The sequence below is a fragment of the Notothenia rossii genome, assembly GCF_949606895.1.
Source record: "Notothenia rossii genome assembly, chromosome: 9".
NCBI classification, from domain to species: Eukaryota; Metazoa; Chordata; class Actinopteri; order Perciformes; family Nototheniidae; genus Notothenia; species Notothenia rossii.
Window position 1 is genome coordinate 39,818,355 of NC_136907.1, and position 22,595 is coordinate 39,840,949.

At 42.6% G+C, this 22,595-nt stretch overlaps 1 protein-coding gene across 1 annotated transcript in view; it reads right to left on the bottom strand.

Moving 5' to 3' along the window:
* LOC307019867 (choline transporter-like protein 5-A) overlaps window positions 1–22,595 on the bottom strand; it is a 79,086-nt gene that overhangs the window by 16,794 nt on the left and 39,697 nt on the right. Inside the window, 5 exon segments of the mRNA XM_079650968.1 lie at window positions 2,842–2,936; window positions 3,031–3,299; window positions 21,356–21,443; window positions 21,548–21,640; window positions 21,722–21,821. Of these exon segments, the coding sequence (XP_079507094.1) occupies window positions 2,842–2,936; window positions 3,031–3,299; window positions 21,356–21,443; window positions 21,548–21,640; window positions 21,722–21,821 (645 nt within the window).

Below are 22,595 nucleotides of genomic sequence, written 5' to 3' on the forward strand. Positions count from 1 at the left end.
CAGGGGCCATGACATTCATTACAGTGATTCTTGTTATGGTTACAACTCATATACATGACTCAGAGATAACGTCAATGCAGCCAAACTGGCGTGTTTATTCACAATCAAACCAAACACATGACTGGCGAGAACCTGCCAGGAGAGGGCACATGGATGACAGGACCATAACAAATATGTTTAGAACTAGGCTAGCAGGTGGATTAAATAAAATAAAAATAGTGTGTTCCCCCTTCATATTTGTGGATAATTCTTTATATCAGCAAAATAAGATGAAAGTGCTGTCAATAGCATCAAGTGCAAAAACAATGCTGTTTTTAAAGATAATAATAATTTAAAAAAAAAGAGAAGTGCACAATTAAACAAACTACATTAGCAGTCTAGCCTACAGTAGGTTCAGTTTATAACAAAATAGTTCACAATTAAACAAAACCATTAGGACAACTACTGTATCTTTCAACACAACAAATGTTTTCTGTGATAACACAAAATAGTCAGTGCAACAAGGCCTATCTGAAATGCATTGTAGTTTAACTTTTACCAGACACTCTGCACCTTTTCTTACAGATGATCTCATCTATTCTAGGCTTAATGTCCTTTGCTGTGGCCACTTTCAATACCGACGTCAGATGCTGGTCAGTGATCCGGGATCTGTGGGATGTCTTATTCAAGTTCATTATAGAGAACATCTGTTCGCACGAGTAAGTGCTCCCGAACATGGACATGATGTGTGCAGCATGAAGACGCAACTCTGGCACAGATTCAGGGAGGAGAGGTGCAAACTCAGCAGCCCCGACTGACTGGTACTGGGTCTTCAGAGCGCTGTTACATTGCAGTTCAATGAGTTCCAATTGCAGGTGCTCAGGGGCAGTGTCGACATCAATTGCAAAAGGATTTGCGAACAGGTCAATGTTGAATTTCTGTGATTCAAAATCAGCAAACCTCCTGCTGAATTCCTCTTTGAGTGTGTTCAGTTTGTCAGCATACACTTGGGTCGGGAGTGGAATGGTGACGGTGGCGCTTATTGTTTGACAGGTAGGAAAGTGGGTCAAATTACCTCTACGCATCTGCCCCTCCCACAGACGCAGTTTCAGTTCAAATGCCTTCACGGAGTCCCGCATCTCTGTGATCAGCTGCTTTCTTCCCTGGAGTTTCACATTCAGTGAATTGAGGTGCTCAGTAATGTCACACATAAACGCCAAGTCGCCCAGCCACTTTTCATCCTCAAGCTCGGGGAAGGGCCTCTGTTTGCTTTCCATGAAACGAGCAATCTCAGTGCGGGTGTCGTAAAACCTCCTCAGCACTTTCCCCCGACTCAACCAGCGCACCTCTGTGTGATAGGGCAGATCCTCTTGCACGGAGTTCTCCTCCTCTAAAAGAGCCCTAAACTGCCGATGATTCAAGCCCCGTGCACGAATAAAGTTCACAGTTTTAGTCACAACAGTCATGACATGTTCCATGCCCAACACCTTACCGCAGAGGGCTTCTTGGTGGATGATGCAGTGGTAAACTACCAAGTTTTCTCCTGTGTCCCCCATCGCCTTTCGGGTCAAACCGACCAAACCCCGAACTTCCCCGCACATCGCCGGTGCACCATCCGTTGTCAGTCCAACAAGTTTACTCCAGGGTAGCTCCATCTTGTTCACGCTCTGCTCCACTTGGGTGAAAATATCCTTTCCCGTTGTTGTCCCGTGAATCGGTTTCACGTCTAAAAGTTCCTCAGTGACGGACAGCTGACTGTCAACCCCGCGGATGAATATGGACAGCTGGGCTGTGTCCGTCCTGTCTGTACTCTCATCTACAGCTAGTGAATATGAAATAAAGTCCTTGGCTTTTGTTTTTAGCTGGCTCTCTACATCGGAGGCCAGTTCATCAACGCGACTAGCCACAGTATTACGGGACAGGCTGATGTTTGAAAATGCCTGCTTCTTGTCAGGGCATACAACGCTGCACACTTTTTCAAGGCAGTCTTTAATAAACTCTCCCTCGCTAAACGGCTTGCTAGCCTTTGCGATTTCCTCTGCAATAATAAAACTTGCCTTGGTAGCAGCCTCACTTTCACTACTGATGCGGGTGAACATGCTTTGCTGATGTTGAAGGTTGCGTTTCAAGTCTTTGGCTTTCTGCAGCCGCTGCTCCATGGACATGTTAGCATATTGCTCGCCATGTTTCGTTTCGGAGTGTCTGCGGATGTTATACTCTTTGAACACTGCCAGCGACTCTTGACATACGAGACACACTGGCTTTTGTTTTAATTCACAAAACAGGTATTCAGCTTCCCACCTCTCCTGAAAATGTCGATAATCTTTGTCTACTTTTTGTTTTTTCGCCATCGTTTGTTTATGCTAGCTTTCAATCTCCTTTGCAAAGCGTACCTTGAGAGAAGGTTACTCGGCCGTTACTGACGTAGTGAGACGTGCGACAGCGCCCTCTTGTGTTTCAGCGTTGCATTGTCACAGACACAAGCTCGCGGGCCACATTAAATTGATGACCAGGATTGACAGGAGGGCCAGATTCAATATTGCAGAGGGCCATGTTTGGCCGGCGGGCCTTGTTATTGACACATGTGACTTAGAGTATGGCATGATATGACAGAGGTATACTCATCTGTGTAGAAGAAAGAAGCATGAGATAATCAGTGAACAGCCAGCATACCCAGCATGCTCTGTAGTGTCTTGTTCCTGCACCACAAATTGTATTGTGGCAACTATCAGTATAGGAGCGTGAAGGAAGTTTTACCAATCTTACTAAATTAAAAGATTAAGAACATAATAAAATGAATACATTAACAATTTCAATGACAAAAATGATATGTGAAAGTATATACAAAAATGAATGTGTCACCTTTTAGTCTCTGCTCCACATATTCCAGAATGATCCGTACCAGCTGTGCAACCGACAGAATCAGAGCTCCAAATGCCAGAGACCCGGTGTGATACCTATTGAACGCATTGTTACACTGTTATATATGACTATCTGGGGAATGATTAAACAGTTTGACAGACGCTGAATCAGCGTGTTCTGGGTCCTGACCTGAGGGCCCTGCTGAACGAGGAGAATAGGGGACATGGGGGGATGTCCTGAGGTTTCCTCCTGGCCCAGTAGTAGCTGGCGAAGGTCCCGGCCAGCGTGCACTGCTCCAGAGCCAGGCTGAAGTTGATGAGCCAGAGGCAGAGCAGCAGGTTGGACAGCTGCAGCAGGAAGAGGTGTCGGTGGTAGGACGTCTCCCCCCCGTAGAAGGCGAACAGACACTGAGAGCCCTGACATGAGGCTGACGTGGAGACGTTGCTTCTGTTGAAGCTCTGACAGAGAACAGAAGCATTTACTGGCTTTAAGTAGCTCTAGGCATTATGAATATATCTCATAAAAAGGACCTTATTTAGCTTTTTATACAGGTTTTTGTGCATGTAAATGGTCTGCAAAGGCTAAAATCCCAAAGTTCCAAAATTCCTCCAGAGGGAGTTTCTCTGCCACACACTCTTCACTGCCTGGAATGCTGGTATCTGGTATAAAAGTCTCAAATCTTTTACAGATCATTGAGGTAAACAGCTTGTAGTCCACATTTAAAAGAGAAATTGGCCTATCGTTTTTACAGTGGTCTTTGTCTTTGCCTTCCTTAGGCAAAATGGAAAAAATTGCTTCCCTCCAAGATGGGGGAGCCCTGCCTTCTTTAAGAGTCCAGTTAAAACAAGACAGAAGCAGAGGTGTTAGCTCCTTCGTGAAAGTTTTAAGCCCCTGTCACACTGTCCCGAAATTGACACCCGATGGACACACGAATATGGAATTGTGAATTTCGCACGAAGATGGCCCCGAACCACACAGTGTGCATATGCAAGACGTGCTTCGCGGGCTTGACTTACTCGTCACCACCTGGAATAGCGGCAAACACATATAAACAATAGCTCGCCAGCTAGCCGCCTGTCATCCCAGCCCAGCGATTGACCAACATGACACTAACGGGCCGTGGACAACTCAAACCCAGGATGGAATTTGCTAAGAAGAGGAAAGTAGACCAGGAGAACCGTCAGTTCAAAACTGACTGGACTGAGAAGTATTGTTTTTCTTTACCGGACCACGTCAATGCTAAACCGACTTGTTTGATTTGCATGCAGAATGTAGCTGTAATCAAATCAGACAACCTGAAGCGGCACTTCACCTCTATTCATGCTGCCAGTTTTAATGCTAACTATCCAGAGAAATCCGACCAGCGCACACAAAAGATAGCAGGTTTGCTTGCATCATACAAGCACTCTGTTTCCACAATGTCGAAAACAACATCGGCACAAGAGAGCGAATCAGCTGCCTCATTGCACGTCTCTTGGACGCTTGCTAGAGCCAAGAAGCCGTTTGCTGATGCTGAGTTAATTAAACGGTGTGCGATAGACATGGCTCATGAAGTTTTAAATCATGATGAAAAACAACAAAAAAAGGTTGTAGAGCTATTAAAGCAGGTGGCGCTGTCGGCTAACACGGCAACCAGAAGAGTAGAGGTTTTACCGGAGGAGTGTTTTTCCAGTCTACTCACGGATTTGAAGAAAACAGAGGCTATATCCTTAGCCATAGACTCCTCCTGTGACCGAACCGACATGGAACAGCTGTCTGTGTTCGTACGATTTTTTGATGGGAAGATATTCCGGGAAGAGCTGCTGTGTTTGCTTACTCTGCCCGGGCACACGACCGGGGAAATAATCTTCCACGAGCTGACACAGTTCTTCGAAAAGAATGGTTTGAATGTGAGTCAAATCGTCTCTGTTGTAACTGACGGGGCTCCGTCGATGGTTGGAAAGCACAAAGGCTTGGTAAGCAGGCTTTCCACCGTTAACCCGGCGCTTCTGACATTTCACTGCATCATTCACAAATCAGTGTTGTGCGCAAAACTGTGTGGAAAAATGAAAGAAACGATGGATACTGTGACGAGACTGGTTAACTTTGTGCGTGAGAGCCCTAGTCTGCAGCATCGCCTTTTTAGATCGTTGCTAGAGGAAAGGTCATCTGAACACAAGGATCTCTTACTACACAACGATGTTCGCTGGCTGAGCAAGGGCCGTGTGTTGGAGAGGGTGTGCGACCTGCGTGATGAACTGGTGTCGTTCTTATCAAGCCTGCAGAGCCAAAAAGCCCATGAGTTTTTGAGCTTTTTAACTGACACCAAGGTGATAGCAGATGTTAATTTTTTTTTGTGTGACATCATGTCTCATCTAAATCACCTTAACCTGCAGCTGCAAGGCAAGAACCACACTGTTGCTGAGATGTACGAGGCGGTTGAAGCTTTTCGGTCAAAGCTGCACCTTTTGGAGAGAGATATTCATGGGAGGAAGCTGCACTTTCTACGTCTGCGTAAGCACTGCGAGAAGAATGAAATGCCGGAAGATCCAGTAATGAAGGATTTTGTGTCAAAACTGGCAGAAAACTTCAAGGAGCGATTTGAAAGCTCCCCTAAAATCTCACGTGACATCCTCCTCTTCCTCAGACAGCCGTTCTCTGTGTCAGCAGACGGGCAGTGGACTGGAGAGGCCAAAAGGCTGGTGCCTTCCATAGAAGAGGGAGCTCTTCAGATGGAGGTCTTAGAGATGGGAAGCTCTGAGTTGCTGAAAGCTCAACACAAGGATGCACCAGTGTGTGACTTTTGGATCAACGTGGTTCCCCAAGCTCGTTTCAAAAACACCAGAGCTATTGCTATGTTCCTACTCACAATGTTCCTCTCAACATAGATCTACGAATCAGGATTTTCTTCAATGAATGCTATCAAAAGCCAGGACAGGAACAGACTCTCCAGTGCACATCTTGGACAGTGCCTCAGGATTGCCACAACAGAATACAAGCCCAACATCAGACAGGTTGTCTCCTCTCGCCCCTCTCACTTCTCTCACTGATTGGTGAGTGAACAACATCAATTTATTTTTGAAATTAGTCAATTCTATTGTGGTATAATAATTATTAAGACAAAAATAACCATTTTATAGTTATATTTTATATGTAAATTCATTTCCTAAATAAAATGCTACGCAGCGTAATTCAAAACAAATTATTAATATGATAGAGAAAAAACCTTGGATAATGCAGGGCTTTTAACAACAGCCCACAAACTGGTTAAATTGAATACAACATTAAAATAATATATAAAAAATAAAGTAAAAAAAAACAATACTATTTGTTATTTACAGCCTGATATTATTCGGTACACATATTTAAAAATGTTAAAACTAATAATGTGATGTATTTTGGTACGACATTATAAAAGTAACTAACTGAAACTCTCTCTCTGTCTTCCTGTCTTTCCCAGTGTGTGTGTGTGTGTGTGTGTTACAGTGTTTGCTGAATTGGATGTGGACCTGTCTGACTATTTGATCAGAGTTCACTCTGTTGTTTTTTATTTTTGTTTTATTGCTATGCCCCATCAGACCACAGCAAAATCATTTGTATTTGTTAAAGCATTTATTTATTATTATTGTTAATAAATGTTTGATTTCGGTCTAATTTTGTTTCAAGGATGCATTTTTCCTTTACTCTCAACACAGGGTTTGTTTAATTACTACTGCCACTACTACAACAATTATAATAGAGGTAACATCTGCAAATAGTGTAAAACAACTTTTAGTGACACATAACATTTTGGCCCTTAGCTTGTCATGCTTGAAAGAAATTGGCCCTTTGGTAAATATAATTGGGGAACCCTGGAGTAGAGTGTCTTATAGTACTCTTCAAATATTATTTCTATCTCATCTGGCTCATATAATAGTTGATTAGTTTGGGGGTCCCTTGTTCTATAAATTGTATTAGAGGCTTGCTGTTAGCGCAGGCGTCTAGGAGTCTAGCTGCTTTTGAGCCTGATTCATAATAAGGCTGCTTTAAAAACCTTGCCTTTTTTTCTATTTCTCCTCTGAGGATCTAAATGATCTTCCCCCGTGTTTCCTTAATTTGTTGTAATGCCAATTGATCCCCTGTACTCTTATGTGTTGTCTCCATTTCTCTAAATGTTTCTATTTTGTATTTGTATGTGGCTAGCCGGGCCTTTTTTTGTGATGCTGTTAGGGCGATCAGCTTTCCACGGAGAGCAGCCTTCAAAGCATCCCACAGTATCACAGGGTCCACATCCCCATTATCGTTCTCCTCTATATATATTTGTATCTCTTCCCTTAACTGTTCCAAGGTCGCCTTATTATTCAAAACACCCACATTGAGCCTCCACACTGTATTCTTTTGTCTACTATTCAGATTTATTGACAAGCTAATCATATTATGATCCGAAACATCTGCCACCCCGATTTTACTCTCTGTGATCCTGTGACATTCACCTGTATTTATTAAAAAGTAGTACATTCTGGAGTACACAGAATGGGGTACTGAATAGTGTGTATAATCCCGTTCTAGGGGGTGAAGTTCCCTCCAAATATCAATTAGTCCCATTTCCTGCACTGACGCATTAACAAACTTGGTCAGGTGCTTCTTGTTATTTTTGTGGCTTGTAGTGTCTATGGTAGGATTCAGGACCACACTAAAATCCCCTCCACATATCAAAATACCCTCAGTCTCTAATGCAATGACGTCAAACAGAGTTTTAAAAATAAATGTGTTACTATCTGGGGGGGCATATACATTGACCAATGTCACCACTGTGTTTTCAAGTTTTCCTTTCACTAATACATATCGTCCCTCTTTGTCCCTAAGTTCTTCATGGAGTTCAAATTGAACTGCATTTGAAATAAGGATAGCCACTCCCCTCTTCTGGCTAGGTTTGTAAGAACTATAGAATGTCTTTTTAAAACCAAAGAGTTTACATTTGTCAAGCTCCTGTTGAGACAGATGAGTTTCTTGTAAACATAGTACTTGAGCCTTTTCTTTTTTCAATTTAGCCAGGACCTTGCTCCTTTTAACTGGATTATTCATCCCATTTACATAAATTAAGTGACACCAATCGTTTTTTATGGCGAGGGATGGAAACGGCATATGATGACACCCCATAATTGACGTAGAGCTGTTGAGGGCAGGACCATTAACCATTATCTGAAGTCTGCTGCTCTGAGCATGTCAGTTGGAGTGATGACATCATCCTGTTCCATGACACAGGTGTTTATATTTGAGCTAACGAGGTGTCCAGAGATCAAAGGTTTCCATTGTTCTGAATGAGAGGTAAACCTCTTACATGTGAACGTTTTGTTGGAGAACTTTAACAGATATCGGTGAAATTTCAAAGCGTGAGGCATCTCAAGGACCTTGAGTATCTGAAGTGTGCATTTTGTGTACTTTCGGGTTAATAATGTGGCCTTTTTGGCAGTTTAACTAAAGGTGTTCGTCTGCTGCTGTGAGGAAATATCAGCCTGAAATTACAATGGGGTTTAATGGAGGCATGTTGAAAGTTTTTGTCACTTCATGCTCTCAAGAGGCATTTTGTTTAATTATTTTTGCTTAATTATTTGTCATTTTTCAAGCTACGAGATGTTTTCCTACATTTGTCATGAAAAATGATGTGTCAGAAGTGTAGGGTTTGGGAATTATGGCAGGTTTTAAAAATATATATGAAGGCGAATTTCAAACTGTCCTCCACTCTAACTCTGACATCACGCACTCTGCCTTAACAAGCTACGCAATATTAAAGTTAAAATGTTAAACATTTAATTAATTATGGGCTATATCTCTGGAATTATGAAAGTTATGAATGAGAAAAGTAATAGCCATCGATTCCCGACCGAGCTGAACATTTGGATGTATAAACGGAGTTTCTGCGATGTTCAATGCGCGAGAAGAAGAGGGCCAAAATAACAGGCGGAATAATAAAGAATGTTGTGCGTAGAAGCACAGAAGCAACATTCTTTATTATTCCGCCTGTTATTTTGGTCCTCTTCTTCTCCCACATTCCACATCGCAGAAACTCTGTTAACAGCATTCCCACTAAATTATTGTACAGCATTTAAATGCATTCACAAAACTCCAGACAACTGAAAACTACACAGACCTGAACATCTGGCCTACATGTAGTGAACGTAGAACGTAAAAAGAAAAACGCAGACTTCCAAGGTAGGGTGATTCCTCGCCACCCTAAATCCCCGTTGGTAGGAAGAGGGGAAAGTCTCCTCCTGGAGGGCCCCTCACTAGAGGTGAAACACGCAATGTCACGCATCCTAGTAGTCCAACGGCAGTCGTGACAAATATATACAGTGAATATATATGTATATATATAATATGAATCAGTTAGTCTCGGGAGGGATCCGCTCATACTCTTGTAGCCTCTTCCTTACTCTGCTCGCGGTCTCGGTCCCACCTCCACCCCTCTCTCCGACACGCTGCCATGTCTTGGTCTGGTGGAGATGCTCCATTTCCAAGTACAGCTCTGAAGCGTTGCGGTCTGGCAGAGATGGGGACTCGAGTTTGTGACTCGGACTCGAGTCGCACTTAAGTCGCACACACAGGGACTTCAGACTTGACTTGGACTCCTGCTCAAAAGACTTCGGACTCGACTTGGACTCGGTGTTTTGGGACTCGTGAACAATCATTGTGTTTTCTATTTTTGGCGTATTAACATTGAGGAAACTCTGAAATGTCTGACGGGCGTCCTTCCTTTTTTTCATGGTAACCATGGTAACCTCATTACGCAGGTGCGCGCCTCTCGCACTACCTCATGGTAACACCATGGCGACCGGCGGCACACCTGCAGCTGTACCGCTTGTAATTAGGTTCAACTATAAAAACTTCAAACAAAACGCCGGTGGCACCAACAAAAGGAGCGCACACTGCAAAGTCTGCAATATTAAAATCAAGGATGCTGGTGCAACAACGTCAGATTTCATCAGGCACTTGAAAACTCACCCGGAGAGGTCAGTCACATTAACGCATATGGACGGTTAGCAAACATGTTTAGCTCAGCATCAGCTATGTAATGTTAACTTAGCTTGCTACTAGCTTTGTAACTGAATATTTGAAAAGATGAGTGAATGTTTGCTTGTCACACTTGTTTGCGTTGAGTGGCGTTGACATCTAACTCTTGACATGACATAAAAAAGGTCGGTAACGTTAATCATTACGTTCCGCTGCCACCATCTACTGGCTAACGTTAAACGTAGAAAAATACATAGTGACATACATAAATACATCTGTCGGTTTATAGGCAGGTTACAGGTTTATTGTTGACCACGTAACGTTAATGTTAAAGGTTTATCAGGTTACCATTACACTGGGTTTGAGTGAGAGGATAGAGGAATATGTTTATTTATAGTAGACTTAAAAGATGTCATTAGAGACCCAGTGTAATTAATCAATACGGTTGCAGAGGTCAAATTTTTACATTTTTGTCCACTGGCCAAATGGCTAGCCTAGTGAATGTTGAAATTTTACCAGCCACTCAATAGATTGCCATTGTTATTTTTGGCTGGTGCGTGCAACATACAGTACCAGCCACTTGCATGATTTACCAGCATTTGGCTGGTAAATGGTGTTAATTTTGTGTCCAGCAGATGAAGCCTACTATAAATGTGATTGGATGATTAGTAATTATTGCATGAATAATGTAGCAATATTTTCCTGTTACTCTGACTTCGTCTGTATTTTTTTTTAGCAACCCTCTCTATATTCAGAAATAAAAGATTGATTAGATTAGCTTTGCTACACATAAAAATGTTAGCAATATCATCCAGATCTTATTACTATAATTAAGAGCCTAATTCATTTTCCATGTCGTTCATGTACAGGTTTTTCTGAATTCAACAAAATCAAAAACCAGCCCAGTGAAGAGGGACAGAGCAGCCTTGATGCGTTCTTGACTCAGGCAAAAGGTTTGCAGATATACAGCCAGAGCCATCCCAGACAGAAGGCCATTACTGAATCCATAATACAGGATCTCATCATTTCATGCAATCTGCCTCTGTCTTTGATTGACAAGCCTAGCTTCAGACCCGGCGGCAGACATACGTCTCTGGGCGGGCATTTGATTTACCAGGGCGGGCCCACCCCGAAACTTACATATCCGGGGAAATCTGAATTGTCAACAGGGGAGGGAGGCGCTCGTGAATTGTTGTTACGGAAACAGGCGGGTTTTAGGTTGCCATAAGGCTGTTGACGGTCTTATTATAGGCTACATCCATTGGTTGATTTTGTGGCACATTTGTAACGCTGGGCCAACTTGGGCAAGCACGCAGGCAAACTTGAGGAGCGCACATAGGGTGGAGTGAGGTTGAGCAATGGAGAGAAATGGAGAGAGAGAGAGAGAGAGAGATTGAGCGAGGCAGATAGCGTGTGCAGCGGTCTGCTTGCGCACAGAGCCGGAGTTTGTGAGAGAGCCGGCTTGAGAGTCAATTTCTCTTCAAAATATAATTGATTGCCAGCCTCCCTTGTCCCTGGCTAGCTTGCTAGCTCGTTGGTAACGTAAATGATTTCTTCTAATGTGCCTGCATCTGGCGCTGAGTTGCCATATTCCTTTCATGAACCACTTCCTGATATCCATTGTTGCAGATAAATATAAATGATAATAGCCAAACTAACCTAGCAAGAGTAAACTGACAGGCTGCTGTGCCACATCTCACTCAAAAACCCACACGACTCAACCCAGCGAAAAACCAGTCTTGCGCGCAGCCTTTCATTAAGAATTTCATAGCAAAATAAAAAAAATGATATTAAACTAACCTTTCAACATAGTTTAAAACAAAAATAAATATTAGGACAGAGCCCTACAAATAACAACCATAAACATAATAATAAAACAATTAAAATGTTGTATTCAGCCCTGATTAAAACTGCGGGCCCAAATCCTGGATGGGCGGGCCCGGCCCCATGGAGCCCGTCCATGACCCGGGTCTGCCTAGCTTCAAGAATTTCATGTCAGTGGTAGAGGAGAGATACTGCCCAGTAAGTCGAAGCACCGTAACCAGACGTCTGAGTGAGCTTGCAGCAGACAAAGAGTCCAAGATCAAATCCAAACTAGAAAAGACAGACAATGTGTCTGTGACTGTTGATATCTGGACTGACTGAAGCATGCGTGGCTTTTTAGGGGTAACAGCCCACTTCATGGAAATAGAGAAAAACAGCCCAAGCCTGCAGACAGTTCTCTTAAGTTGTGAACGATTCACAGGGTCACACACTGGAGAAAGAATAAGTGAGACATTTGAGGAGATATGTGACAACTTCAATATAAAACACAAATTAGATTACATTATCTGTGACAATGCAGCAAATATGAGGAAAGCCTTCACTGTTTGTTTCCCCTCTGCAACAACTGAGAGTGAAGATGCTGAAGACGACCTGGAAAACAGCAACTTATGGGAGGATATAAGTGAGAATATCCAGGACGATGTGGAATCTATCCAGAGCAGCTGCTGTCAACAGCGACTACAGTGCTTTGCACATTCATTACAGCTTGTTGTGTGAGATGGACTGAAGGAGACAAGGACTCTGAACAGTGCAATGGCAAAAGTGACAAAATTCTGCAGTTTACTTCATTCCACTTGTGGGCTGAAAGAAGCATTTGAGGGACAGTATGGAGCCAATTGAAGCATCCCCTCTGCTGTATCAACACGATGGAATTCAACTCTCCGCCTTGTGGAGGCAGTCACTGACCTGGATCCTCAAAGCCTAAATATTCTTCTGGAAGCCCAAAGACATAAAGGCCTGTGCTTATCAGCAAGAGAATGGAGTCAGCTGAAAGAGCTTGTGGAAATTCTGGCCCCATTTCTTCAAGCAACAGAACTCACACAAGGGGAGAAAGTGGTGACTCTAAGTGCGGCTTTGCCTTGCGTTCTTTCACTCAAAAGCCACCTCAACAGTATGCTGAATACAACTCGGCATCTGGCCGGTTTTGTGAAAGCTCTCCAGAAGTCACTGCAACGCCGTTTCCGGGGGAACTTTGCAAATGTCAGAATGGATGACTCGGCTCAACCTGCAGGAGATCTTCCATTTGGAGATATGGTCTACATCAGTGGTCGCCAACCAGTCGATCGCGATCGACCGGTCGATCGCGATCATGGTGTGGGCAGATCGCGGACCGTTAAAATCATCCACCACCCCGTTAGCAGGTGGATCTTGATTGACGTATATTTGAGACACCTCAATAATATCATACATTAACCGTGCTTTACGTGAACCTCATCATGACACAAGAGAGGACGGCAGGAATGCAATTTCCCGTGTTCAGTGAATGCAACAGAGGCAAGTCACGAGACCAATCAGAGAGTTGCATGGAAATACACGCGTGCTTGTGTCATTCAAGCTCGGCTCTGTGTGTGTGTGGCAATAGCGCATTTAGTGTGATAGAGAGAGAGAGAAGGAGAGGGAGAGAGAGAGCGAGAGAGCGAGAGAGGGACCGGTGCTAGCGGGGACCGTGATGTTAGCATCTGGTTAGCTACCTGCACTAACGGACATAAGGAGCTGTTTCCACAACAAGCTGGAGGAAAGTCCTCCCCTGTCAGACTGAGGGGCTCAGGTGAGCTAAAGGACTCTCTGAGTGTTTTGAACGGTTTTGTCACAAATTATTCAAAAGATTATTTCCGCGGCACACCTTCATATGATCATTATAGTTATACAAACAATAAGAGAATAAATGAAAAACAGGTATGAAATACTATATGGCAGTAAAACAAGAATACAGTTTAAGAGGGGAGTAATTTGTAAAAATACCCATAAAGAAAAAGAAAATCTGTTTACAGTTCTGTCTCATATGGGTGCTGAGAGATGAATCCATAGATCTCTTCATGTTGCTCTCAAAGTGCACCAGATTGATGCTTTCAACTTCAATATTTGAAAAAAAATATTCCCGGGGGAGCATCCCCCCGGACCCCCCTAGAGGAGGTGAGGACCTAGAAGAGGTGAGGACCCCCCTAGAGGAGGTGAGGTTCGCCCCCCACTCATAAAAAAAATAGCACCTATATGCCGTGAGCTGATTATGGAGCCTTCATTGTAACAGTAATTCAGATGCAATTAGCCATAAAAGGCCTCAAATTGGAAGCACTGTCTGGGCCGTCTTTTTCACTCAATTCTGCAATAGGTAGATCTCGCCTTTCACCTAGGCCGAGGTCGGTGATCTTGGGCTTAAAAAGGTTGGTGACCACTGGTCTGCATGATGTCTGCACTACTAGACCCATCATTCTGCTTCTTTTGGCCAGAGCAAGATGTCCTTGCACCAGATGAAGTCAAGAGTGAGGTGAAGGAGATGATAATGGGTAGGTGAATGTACACCATTTCCAAACGCATTATCATCACATTATGCATCATTCATGGCTTGAAGTTTTCAGGCACCAAGTTAATACTTAATTCAATACATTGTAGACATTTCCTTCTCCTCCCAAATGTTCAGGTACTCAAATCTTTTCTCGCTTTCAATAACATCAGTAAAATCTCATTTAGACTTACTTATCGTTCATTAACTTAACCATCACCACTGTCAACATCATAATACTGTAACTAACCATGATTTTTGGGAAACTTTTTCAGACCTTGTCTTGGCTGAGGCTCGGAAAGTCTTGCTGAGAGCAGTAGTGGAGAAAATAATAAGGGTGAGGAGCCACCTGCTAAAACTCCACGCCTTTTCACTGGCTACAGGAAGAAAAGCAAAAAGAAGGATAACCATGTATCATCTGTCAAGGCCGAGCTCATTCGCTACATCCAAGTGTGCTCTGGTGAAGAAGACGAAGCAGACTGCCTAGGCTTCTGGAAAATAAATGCAAAGGTCTTCCCAAGGCTCTATCTTGTGGCTATGAGAGCGCTCGCTGTTCCTGCCACCAGTGCACCAGTGGAAAGGGTATTCAGTCACGGAGGCCTTATAATGCGCCCTCACCGAGCCAGGCTTAGTGCAAGGACACTGTCCCGCTTGATCTTTTTGAAATGTAACCATTCTGTTGCATAATACTTTTCTAGGTCTTACAGTAGGCCACTGGAGGATACCTACAAGCTTGTGAATGTTTTGTGACCTATACCCTGCCTGTGTGTATTAACCCTTTGGAGTCGACCGTTACGCCGGCATGATCAGATCACATGACCTGTTCAAACCGGTGCCGCATAAAAACAACAGTCATTGCCGTGTGTTTCTGTTGAAAGTACTGGCTTGAAACTATATCCCAGTCTTTCTTTCATGCAAAAAGACCCAGTAAACACGGAGATACGATGATATAAAGTTAATACATTTCAAAAGTATGAAAAATGGAAGCACATATTTGAATATCTTCGCCGTATTTTATCATTTTACGAAACGGAAAATACTGGAAACTGTAGATTCTGCTCAACAGGATGTATTTACCAGGGAGGGGGTGAGGTAATCAGGTAAACGGAGTGATACGAAGCAAGACGAAAAGAGACGAAGAGAGACGGCGGGAAATGGAGAGAGACGAAGATATACGAAGACAGGCGGCGGGAGACAAAGAGAGACGGCGGGAGTCTGCGATTGAAGTAAAGTGACAGACAAACATTGAGAATTTAGATATAGTTTGATAGATTTAGAGTTTTGAAGATTCAACTATGATGAAGAGAACTCTGAACGTGAGTCAAGCAATGAGCTTGTTTTTTTACATGGAGGAGGAGGAGGAGCCTGTGATGTTGCCCTCTTGTCGTAGTTGACAGAAACTGCTTTGAAGCGTGGCACAGATAAAGACAGAAAAAACAGATTTTTGTTCATAATGTGTATATATATATGTGTTTTATATTTATAATAACACTTTTGCCTTATCAGAATGAAATCCCATGTAAATTATTTAAGCTTTTAAATTTGTTGTTGTGCCTACTGTGTCACTGTTGACAGAACTTGAGAAATTAGGGAAAAAAGCCTATGGATACACCTGTTATTTGTTCATAACATTTTTATATAGGTTCATGCTACCTCAATCTAACTTTCACATTATCATAGTGACATCCCATGTATATATTTCCAGCTTTCAAATGGTTTCGTTGTTTATGTTTGTGTTACCTATATGAAAAATAATATCATTTTCAAAATCTGTTTTTACGTTTTTTTGTGATTTTGGGTCCAAAATGTTCATATAGTATCTCAAAATGAAAGAAATAACTATCAGGTTATATAGGTGAGGTTGTCCTTAAAAATAAGATACCAAATATTGACATGCCAAACATTTCCTAATGGGGTTTAGTAAGACAAATCAAAAGTATGCAAAAACGGCCAAATTAGCCCAGGACTCCAAAGGGTTAAGAGAAGAATAAGGTAAACCATTCTGATCTTATTGCAGGTTTATTATTGTTAAATATTTAGTTCTTGGCAAAACAACACAGGTAATTGTTTTCACAAAAAGGTTACTGTTTTGTTAGTAAAAGAGTCAAGATAGCCAATAACTCCAGTGATATTCCATATTTTGTTCCTTGAGTTTTACTTTTATGCAAGGATTCATTTTTGTCATACGAAGAAAGGTGCCAATTTTCACAAATGGTAGATATCTCTTTTGGAGAAGGTCATGTTTTAATATCACCAGTTCAGTATATTTCAGATATTATTGCAGCAATAGTTTTTTAGTTGCAAATGGCACAGAACAAATGTTTACTTTTAAGTACTTTTAACACAGTTTCCCTGCGGGGGATTAATAAAGTATTTGTGATACTGATTTCTGATTCTGAAGTACTTTGCTTATAAGTTGTTTGCATTTAGCTAAAGTGTGATGTTTTTCCTCATATTGCATTGCAATAGCCTGTTTAAAGTGATCATATAACAAACAACTAATCAGTACTGATACTGTATGCTAATAGATAGGAGTGATAATAATACAGTAAATGCTTTGAATTTCTTAGATATAGCTGTGCAGTATTCTTAACAGACTGGATAGCAGCAGACAATAGAAGGCTTATTACAACCAGAAGAGACATGAGACTTTTATTTTTTAGAGACTTGAGACTTGACTTGGACTCGTGACCAAAGACTTGAGACTTGATCAAGTCTCACCCCACAAAGACTTGAGACTTGACTTGGACTCGTGACCAAAGACTTGAGACTTGACTTGGACTTGCAAAAAAAGACTTGTGAACATCTCTGCGGCAGTGGCAGCTGGTGGAAAATATTTTTGGTGGGGCTATGGAAATAGGGACCAAACCGTACTAGGGCGGTCCGGGGGGATCCTCCCCAGGAATAAATATTTGAGAAATGACCCCTTAAATTATGACTTCTGGTGATGTTAGAGGAGGGGGGGGGGGGGGGGACAAATTGAGGCTTAAAAATATGAGATAATCTCCAGTGTGGTTAGCTATGAATCTTCCAAAACTGTGCAACATTACAGTAGGCCCACACAAACTGCAGAACACTGGTGCTTTGGGAACACTCAAATGATTTAATTCCCATTTAAAATCAGGAGACTAAATACAAACATTGTGTGTGTGTATGTGTGTGTGTGTGTGTGTGTGTGTGTGTGTGTGTGTGTGTGTGTGTGTGTGTGTGTGTGTGTGTGTGTGTGTGTGTGTGTGCGTGCGTGCGTGCGTGCGTGCGTGCGTTCGTGCGTCCGTGTGTGTGTCAGTGTCATACTTGCCAACCCTCCCAATTTTCGCATGAGACTCCCGATTTCATTGCCCTCTCCCGGTTTCCTCCCGGGGTCATATTTCTCCCGCATTTCTCCCGATTTCTGACAAAATCAGATTTACTCACGACTGTTTCCACTCGGACTTTAATACAGCTACACCATTGTTTAGTTTCCATGGTAGCGTGTCTCTTAAGCAGCGCGCGCAACTCGAAGTTTGAGAGGGTGAGGAAGAAAACTGAACAAGAATCGACAACTCCACCCTCTGCTCACTCCTTTCCTGTAAAATACAGGTCCAGCCCACACATATGCTCCATGGTGCTACAGGCATTACCCTTACAACTACAATAAGCATGTACATGTTAATCTACAGCTCCGGCGATCCACTAGCACCGGAATCTCCACCTGCAGACGCAGCCATCCTCGACAACTACTGTAGCGTCACCTTGGATGCGAGTCTAAACAATTCACAGACACACAAGCCATGGCGCTGACAGGGCGCCCTTTGAGCATCAGATCTGACGACGCTGATTGGATGAAATCATGTTTCGGTGGCATAGTATACAGATAGCAACAGTCAGCTTGTTGGCTGCTGCTGCTCTGGCTGACCCCTAGATTCCACCGGGTCCGTCTGCGCCGCGTTACGGCTGCGCCTCGGTTTTGGTCCGGCCTCCTCCGGCGTCATACTCTACCGGGCGCGTTTCAGAAGCATTTCAGAAGCGGAGCGTCTTGCCTGCCGGCTCGCAGTTTTTGTTGATTTGGGCATATTTCCTGGACAGGCTACTTTGTACAGACAAAGTTAATAATAATTGTAATATCCCAGTTATAAATGACATGAATCAAAGATGTGTTGTTGTATTTTAGTGTTAAAAAAATGCATTCATCATCATAATTATTCTATATATATAATTTACACAGTGCCTCTAAACCGGAGGAGAACGCTGGCATTTCTCCTCCTACTTGAAAGACTATGGAGGGATAGGGTCTGCAAAATTAGTTTGTGTGTGTGTATATATATGTGCTATATATGCTCTGACCGTTCCACTTCCTGTCTGCCCGACTTCACGTTACGGCTGCGCCGCGTCAAAAATAGGATTCATCCTAATTTTAGAGGAGCCCTGCGCCGAGGCGCTTCTGGGAGGCTTCTGAGCCGTAACGCACCGCATGTGGTGGAATAGCACCCATTGACTGGCCGCCATGAGCACCGCGGCGTAGCCGTAACGCCCCGCAGGCGGACCCGGTGGAATCTAGGGGTCAGGGCTCCTTTCTACCGCCCGGACGAGAGAGGGTTGGTGTACACGCTGTGGCCAGGCAGGAAACATGTGACTTATCAGTAACTTTAGACATCGTAAAACAATTTTAAAGATTTTATTGTAAATTATACATTTTACTGATACCAACTATATAATATTTACCTTGTTCATTAAAAATAAAAATAAAAAAAAGATATATTTTTTTAAATATATCTTTTTATTTATTTTTAATTTTTAATAACAATCAAACATGTGGGAAGAGGGGGGGCGGCGCCCCTAGCGCCCCTATGGGCCGGCCGCCACTGCTCTGCGGTCTGGTATCTCCACGGAGAAACCTCTCCTCCTCAGCTCCTGCGCACTGTCGTATGTGCGTGTTCCCGAGTCCCAGTGAATGCGCATCCTGTCGAGAGTCTGGAAACGTATATTTTTCTCCTTAAGGACCCTCTTTATTCCCAGGTACGCCTTGCGCTTCAGGACGACGTCCGTTGAATAGTCGTGATCAAACGATAGACGTCACCCTTCCGTATCTTCTTTTCCCGGGCCTTTTTCAGTACCCTTTCTTTGATGGTAAACTCCAGAAAGGTCACCACTATGGACCTCGCGGTACATTATTTTCCGGTTTGCGAGCCACAGCTCTATGAGCGCGTTGTATCTGTAGGTTGGTGTCCGGTAAAGCGAGTTCAGTTTTCAAAAGTTGATCAACAAAGTCAGACATGGAGTTACCTTCCTTCTCTTCGGGTAGGCCTACTCCATACATGCGCATATTATTTCTCCTGGATCGACCTTCCAAATCCACCAGTTTCCCCTGCATGGTTCTCTGTTCTTTCATTGATTTAATCAACACATCTAACATAGCCATGTTTATTGTCTCCGCCTCCTCGATTCGTTCCTCCGCTTCTTTCAGCCTAGTTTCGTGGGCCTGGGTTAGCGCGGAGTTCGCATAAAGTTTTTGGTAAATGTCCTGCTTCATAACTTCGAGTTCAGATTTCATGTCTCCTTTGATTTCTTCTTTAAGTTTGTTTAAGTCCACTTTATGCTCAGCCCTGAAATCGCGTATTTCCTGGAGCACTGAGCGCATGGTGTCTGCCGAGTCCTGTTGTGAGCTAATGGAGCTAACGGAGCTTTGAGCGTCTTCCATCTCCGGTGAATTCTGTCTATCGTTTGTCACATTTCTTTTGACTTCTATTTCTCTTTCCCCCTCTCATTCCAATACAAATTACATCGATTTGTATATTAAGGCGAGACACGGCAGGCAAACATTTTTTTTTTTCAATCACTGGTCAATTTTGAGATTTTGTGCTATTTTGATTCCATAACATGTTTTCTTTCAGGCTTTTGGAAGGAAAACGTACAGAATACACATTTAAGTGTTTATTTTACTATAGTTTGTCTATTTGCGTCTGGAAATATGACCTAAATTCACCGAAAGTTAGCATTCTAACGTAACATAAAGTACAGCGACCGCTGTTTGCACTATGTCATCAGATATATCGTAGGAAAGCTCCGTTTCTCCTGCACGATCTCATCGGAACCAAATATGGTAATTTATTTGTTGTATCAGCAACCAATCGTGAAAGTACAAAGGGGTCTTAAACCAAGAAACGAAATCTCATTGGCTGGTGTCAATTTCTGACAACGTGATTCGTTCAGATGCGTCACGTGGTGTGCTAAAACACTTCCTGGTTCGCTTTCTGCTAGAAATTTAAATCTCAAAATGGCAAAAGAACGGTGAAAAAAACCTTTACAGAGAAAACGACAACAATTGTCACTTGGACGAAGCAAGGTTATACAAAAAACAAATGACCCCGAACATGAAATACCTTCAAGGAGTGCGTCGAGGCGCAAGCTGTCATCCAAATAACAGGAGAGTTTAGCTAGCGCCTCACAGCAATCTTTAAAGGTCGTTTTCTCCAAATGAGTTATTTCTCCTACTCCGAGTTCGAAATGTCAACTTCAGTAGCACGTAGATGCAGCAAACCTGACAGTTATATTCCTATCAATATTATGAAGGCTTTTACAGAAGGGTTGAATTATATAACATTTTATACCTAAAAACATGGCGAAAATTGATATGTTAGGGCTGTTGACAGTATTTTCTGATTTATGGAGTGATACAAAGAGATATCCAAAATCCCTTCTGTAAAAGCCTTAGCTACTAATATGACTACAAAATGAAACAATAATTTTGAACCTGGCTTTATCCAAAGTTCAGATTTCAATTCCTGAAATGTGTTAAAATATGCACATATTTAATGAGATAATGGGTCATTTGCATATTTAAACATGCTATTTTAGAAAACTTGTAGTACAAAAAACAATTGCCTTATTGTAATTAATTAACTGGAGAGATTTCTAGCTGATATCTTTAAGTTAAAAAAATTAGCCTATTCAGCTGGGGTGTCTCGCCGTAATTGGTGAGTTAAGGGGGTTGGTTTCCAATCGCTATCAGGAGCAAAAAATTAAGCAGCCATCTCACTCACCTTGCTCACCGGAAGTCCTCGCTGCACTATGTCTTAATGCTCTTTATGTTTTTCATTTTTGCAAACCACTTTGAATTGCCTTGTGTTGAAAGGTGATTTATAAATCAACTTTCCTTGCCTTACTACTACTACTATTATTACAACTATAACTACTACTACTACTACTACTACTACAGTTATACTACCGCATGAGTCACTGTACCTCAGGTTTACAGGTGCTGTTGGCATACTGACAGCTGACATCAGGTGACATGACTCTGTAGACTGCATCACCTGAGGAGGCCAGGTAACTGTTCACAGTGAAAGTTAAAGACACATGCAACACACTGCTGAAAGCCTCTGGGTACTGAACACTTTTATTTCTAAATCTGTGTGTCTGTGTGAGGAAGGATACACTGCAGTGACGGCCCAGTATGAGATGCAGAGAGTCAGAAGGAGGAAGGTGACCACTGGAAAGAAGAGCGTGGACATGATGTGACCGATGGCTCTGCAACAACACAAAACAACCGTCATCATACACTTGTGTGTTTAATCACATAGTTGGATCTGTGTGTCTCATGGTTCATACTTGCTGGCCTCTCTGAGCAGGGCGATGGCCACTTGCACTCTTCTCCGTAGGAAGATCAACATCAACAGGATGCATGCTTCTGTCACTGCCAGAGACACCACTGACACACACACCCACACCCACACACACACACACACACACACACACACACACACACACACACACACACACACACACACACACACACACACACACACACACACACACACACATGCTGTGTTTTCACATGTTCAGGTTCAAGGGAGATGATCTCTTTTAATGTTCTACATTTTTGCTTTGCGCTAAATCCCCCGAGATTACTGTTCTGAAAAGGATTTCTGATTCCCCTTTCTGAATAACTAAAGTCCCTTACAAAGAAAAAAACAACAGAGATGTAGGTCCAACTGATTGACTTGGGCCCATACAGACAAATACTATTGCAACATAATGTCTGTGTCATAGTTCAGTTGGATAAAAAACAGACTTCATCAGCCAAATAACAAAAACCTCTAAATAATTTGGAGGAATGTTTTAAAGTGTAAAGGTCAACGTTACTGTGGTATAAACAGTCATATTATTCAGAACAACTTAGTATTGATAAATTAATAGTTGAAAATAATAGACTTTTGGAACATTTTATTTGTGTTCATTGGAAGAAATTGTACATTGGAGTTAGAGTTTAGAGATGTTGTTTATTGTCTGTGTCGGTGTTAATTAGTTCCAGATGATTGCCAATAGATGTCAGTATTGCTACATGAACAGTGCGTTTGTAATGAGAGCGTGACATGAAATCTTGCGAGAGCACCTCAGCAAGAGAGAATCTGTGTGTACTGAAGTTCAGGTAGTTAGCGCCGTGTGGTGAATGTGGACCTGAATGTTACTTTCAGATTTGTTC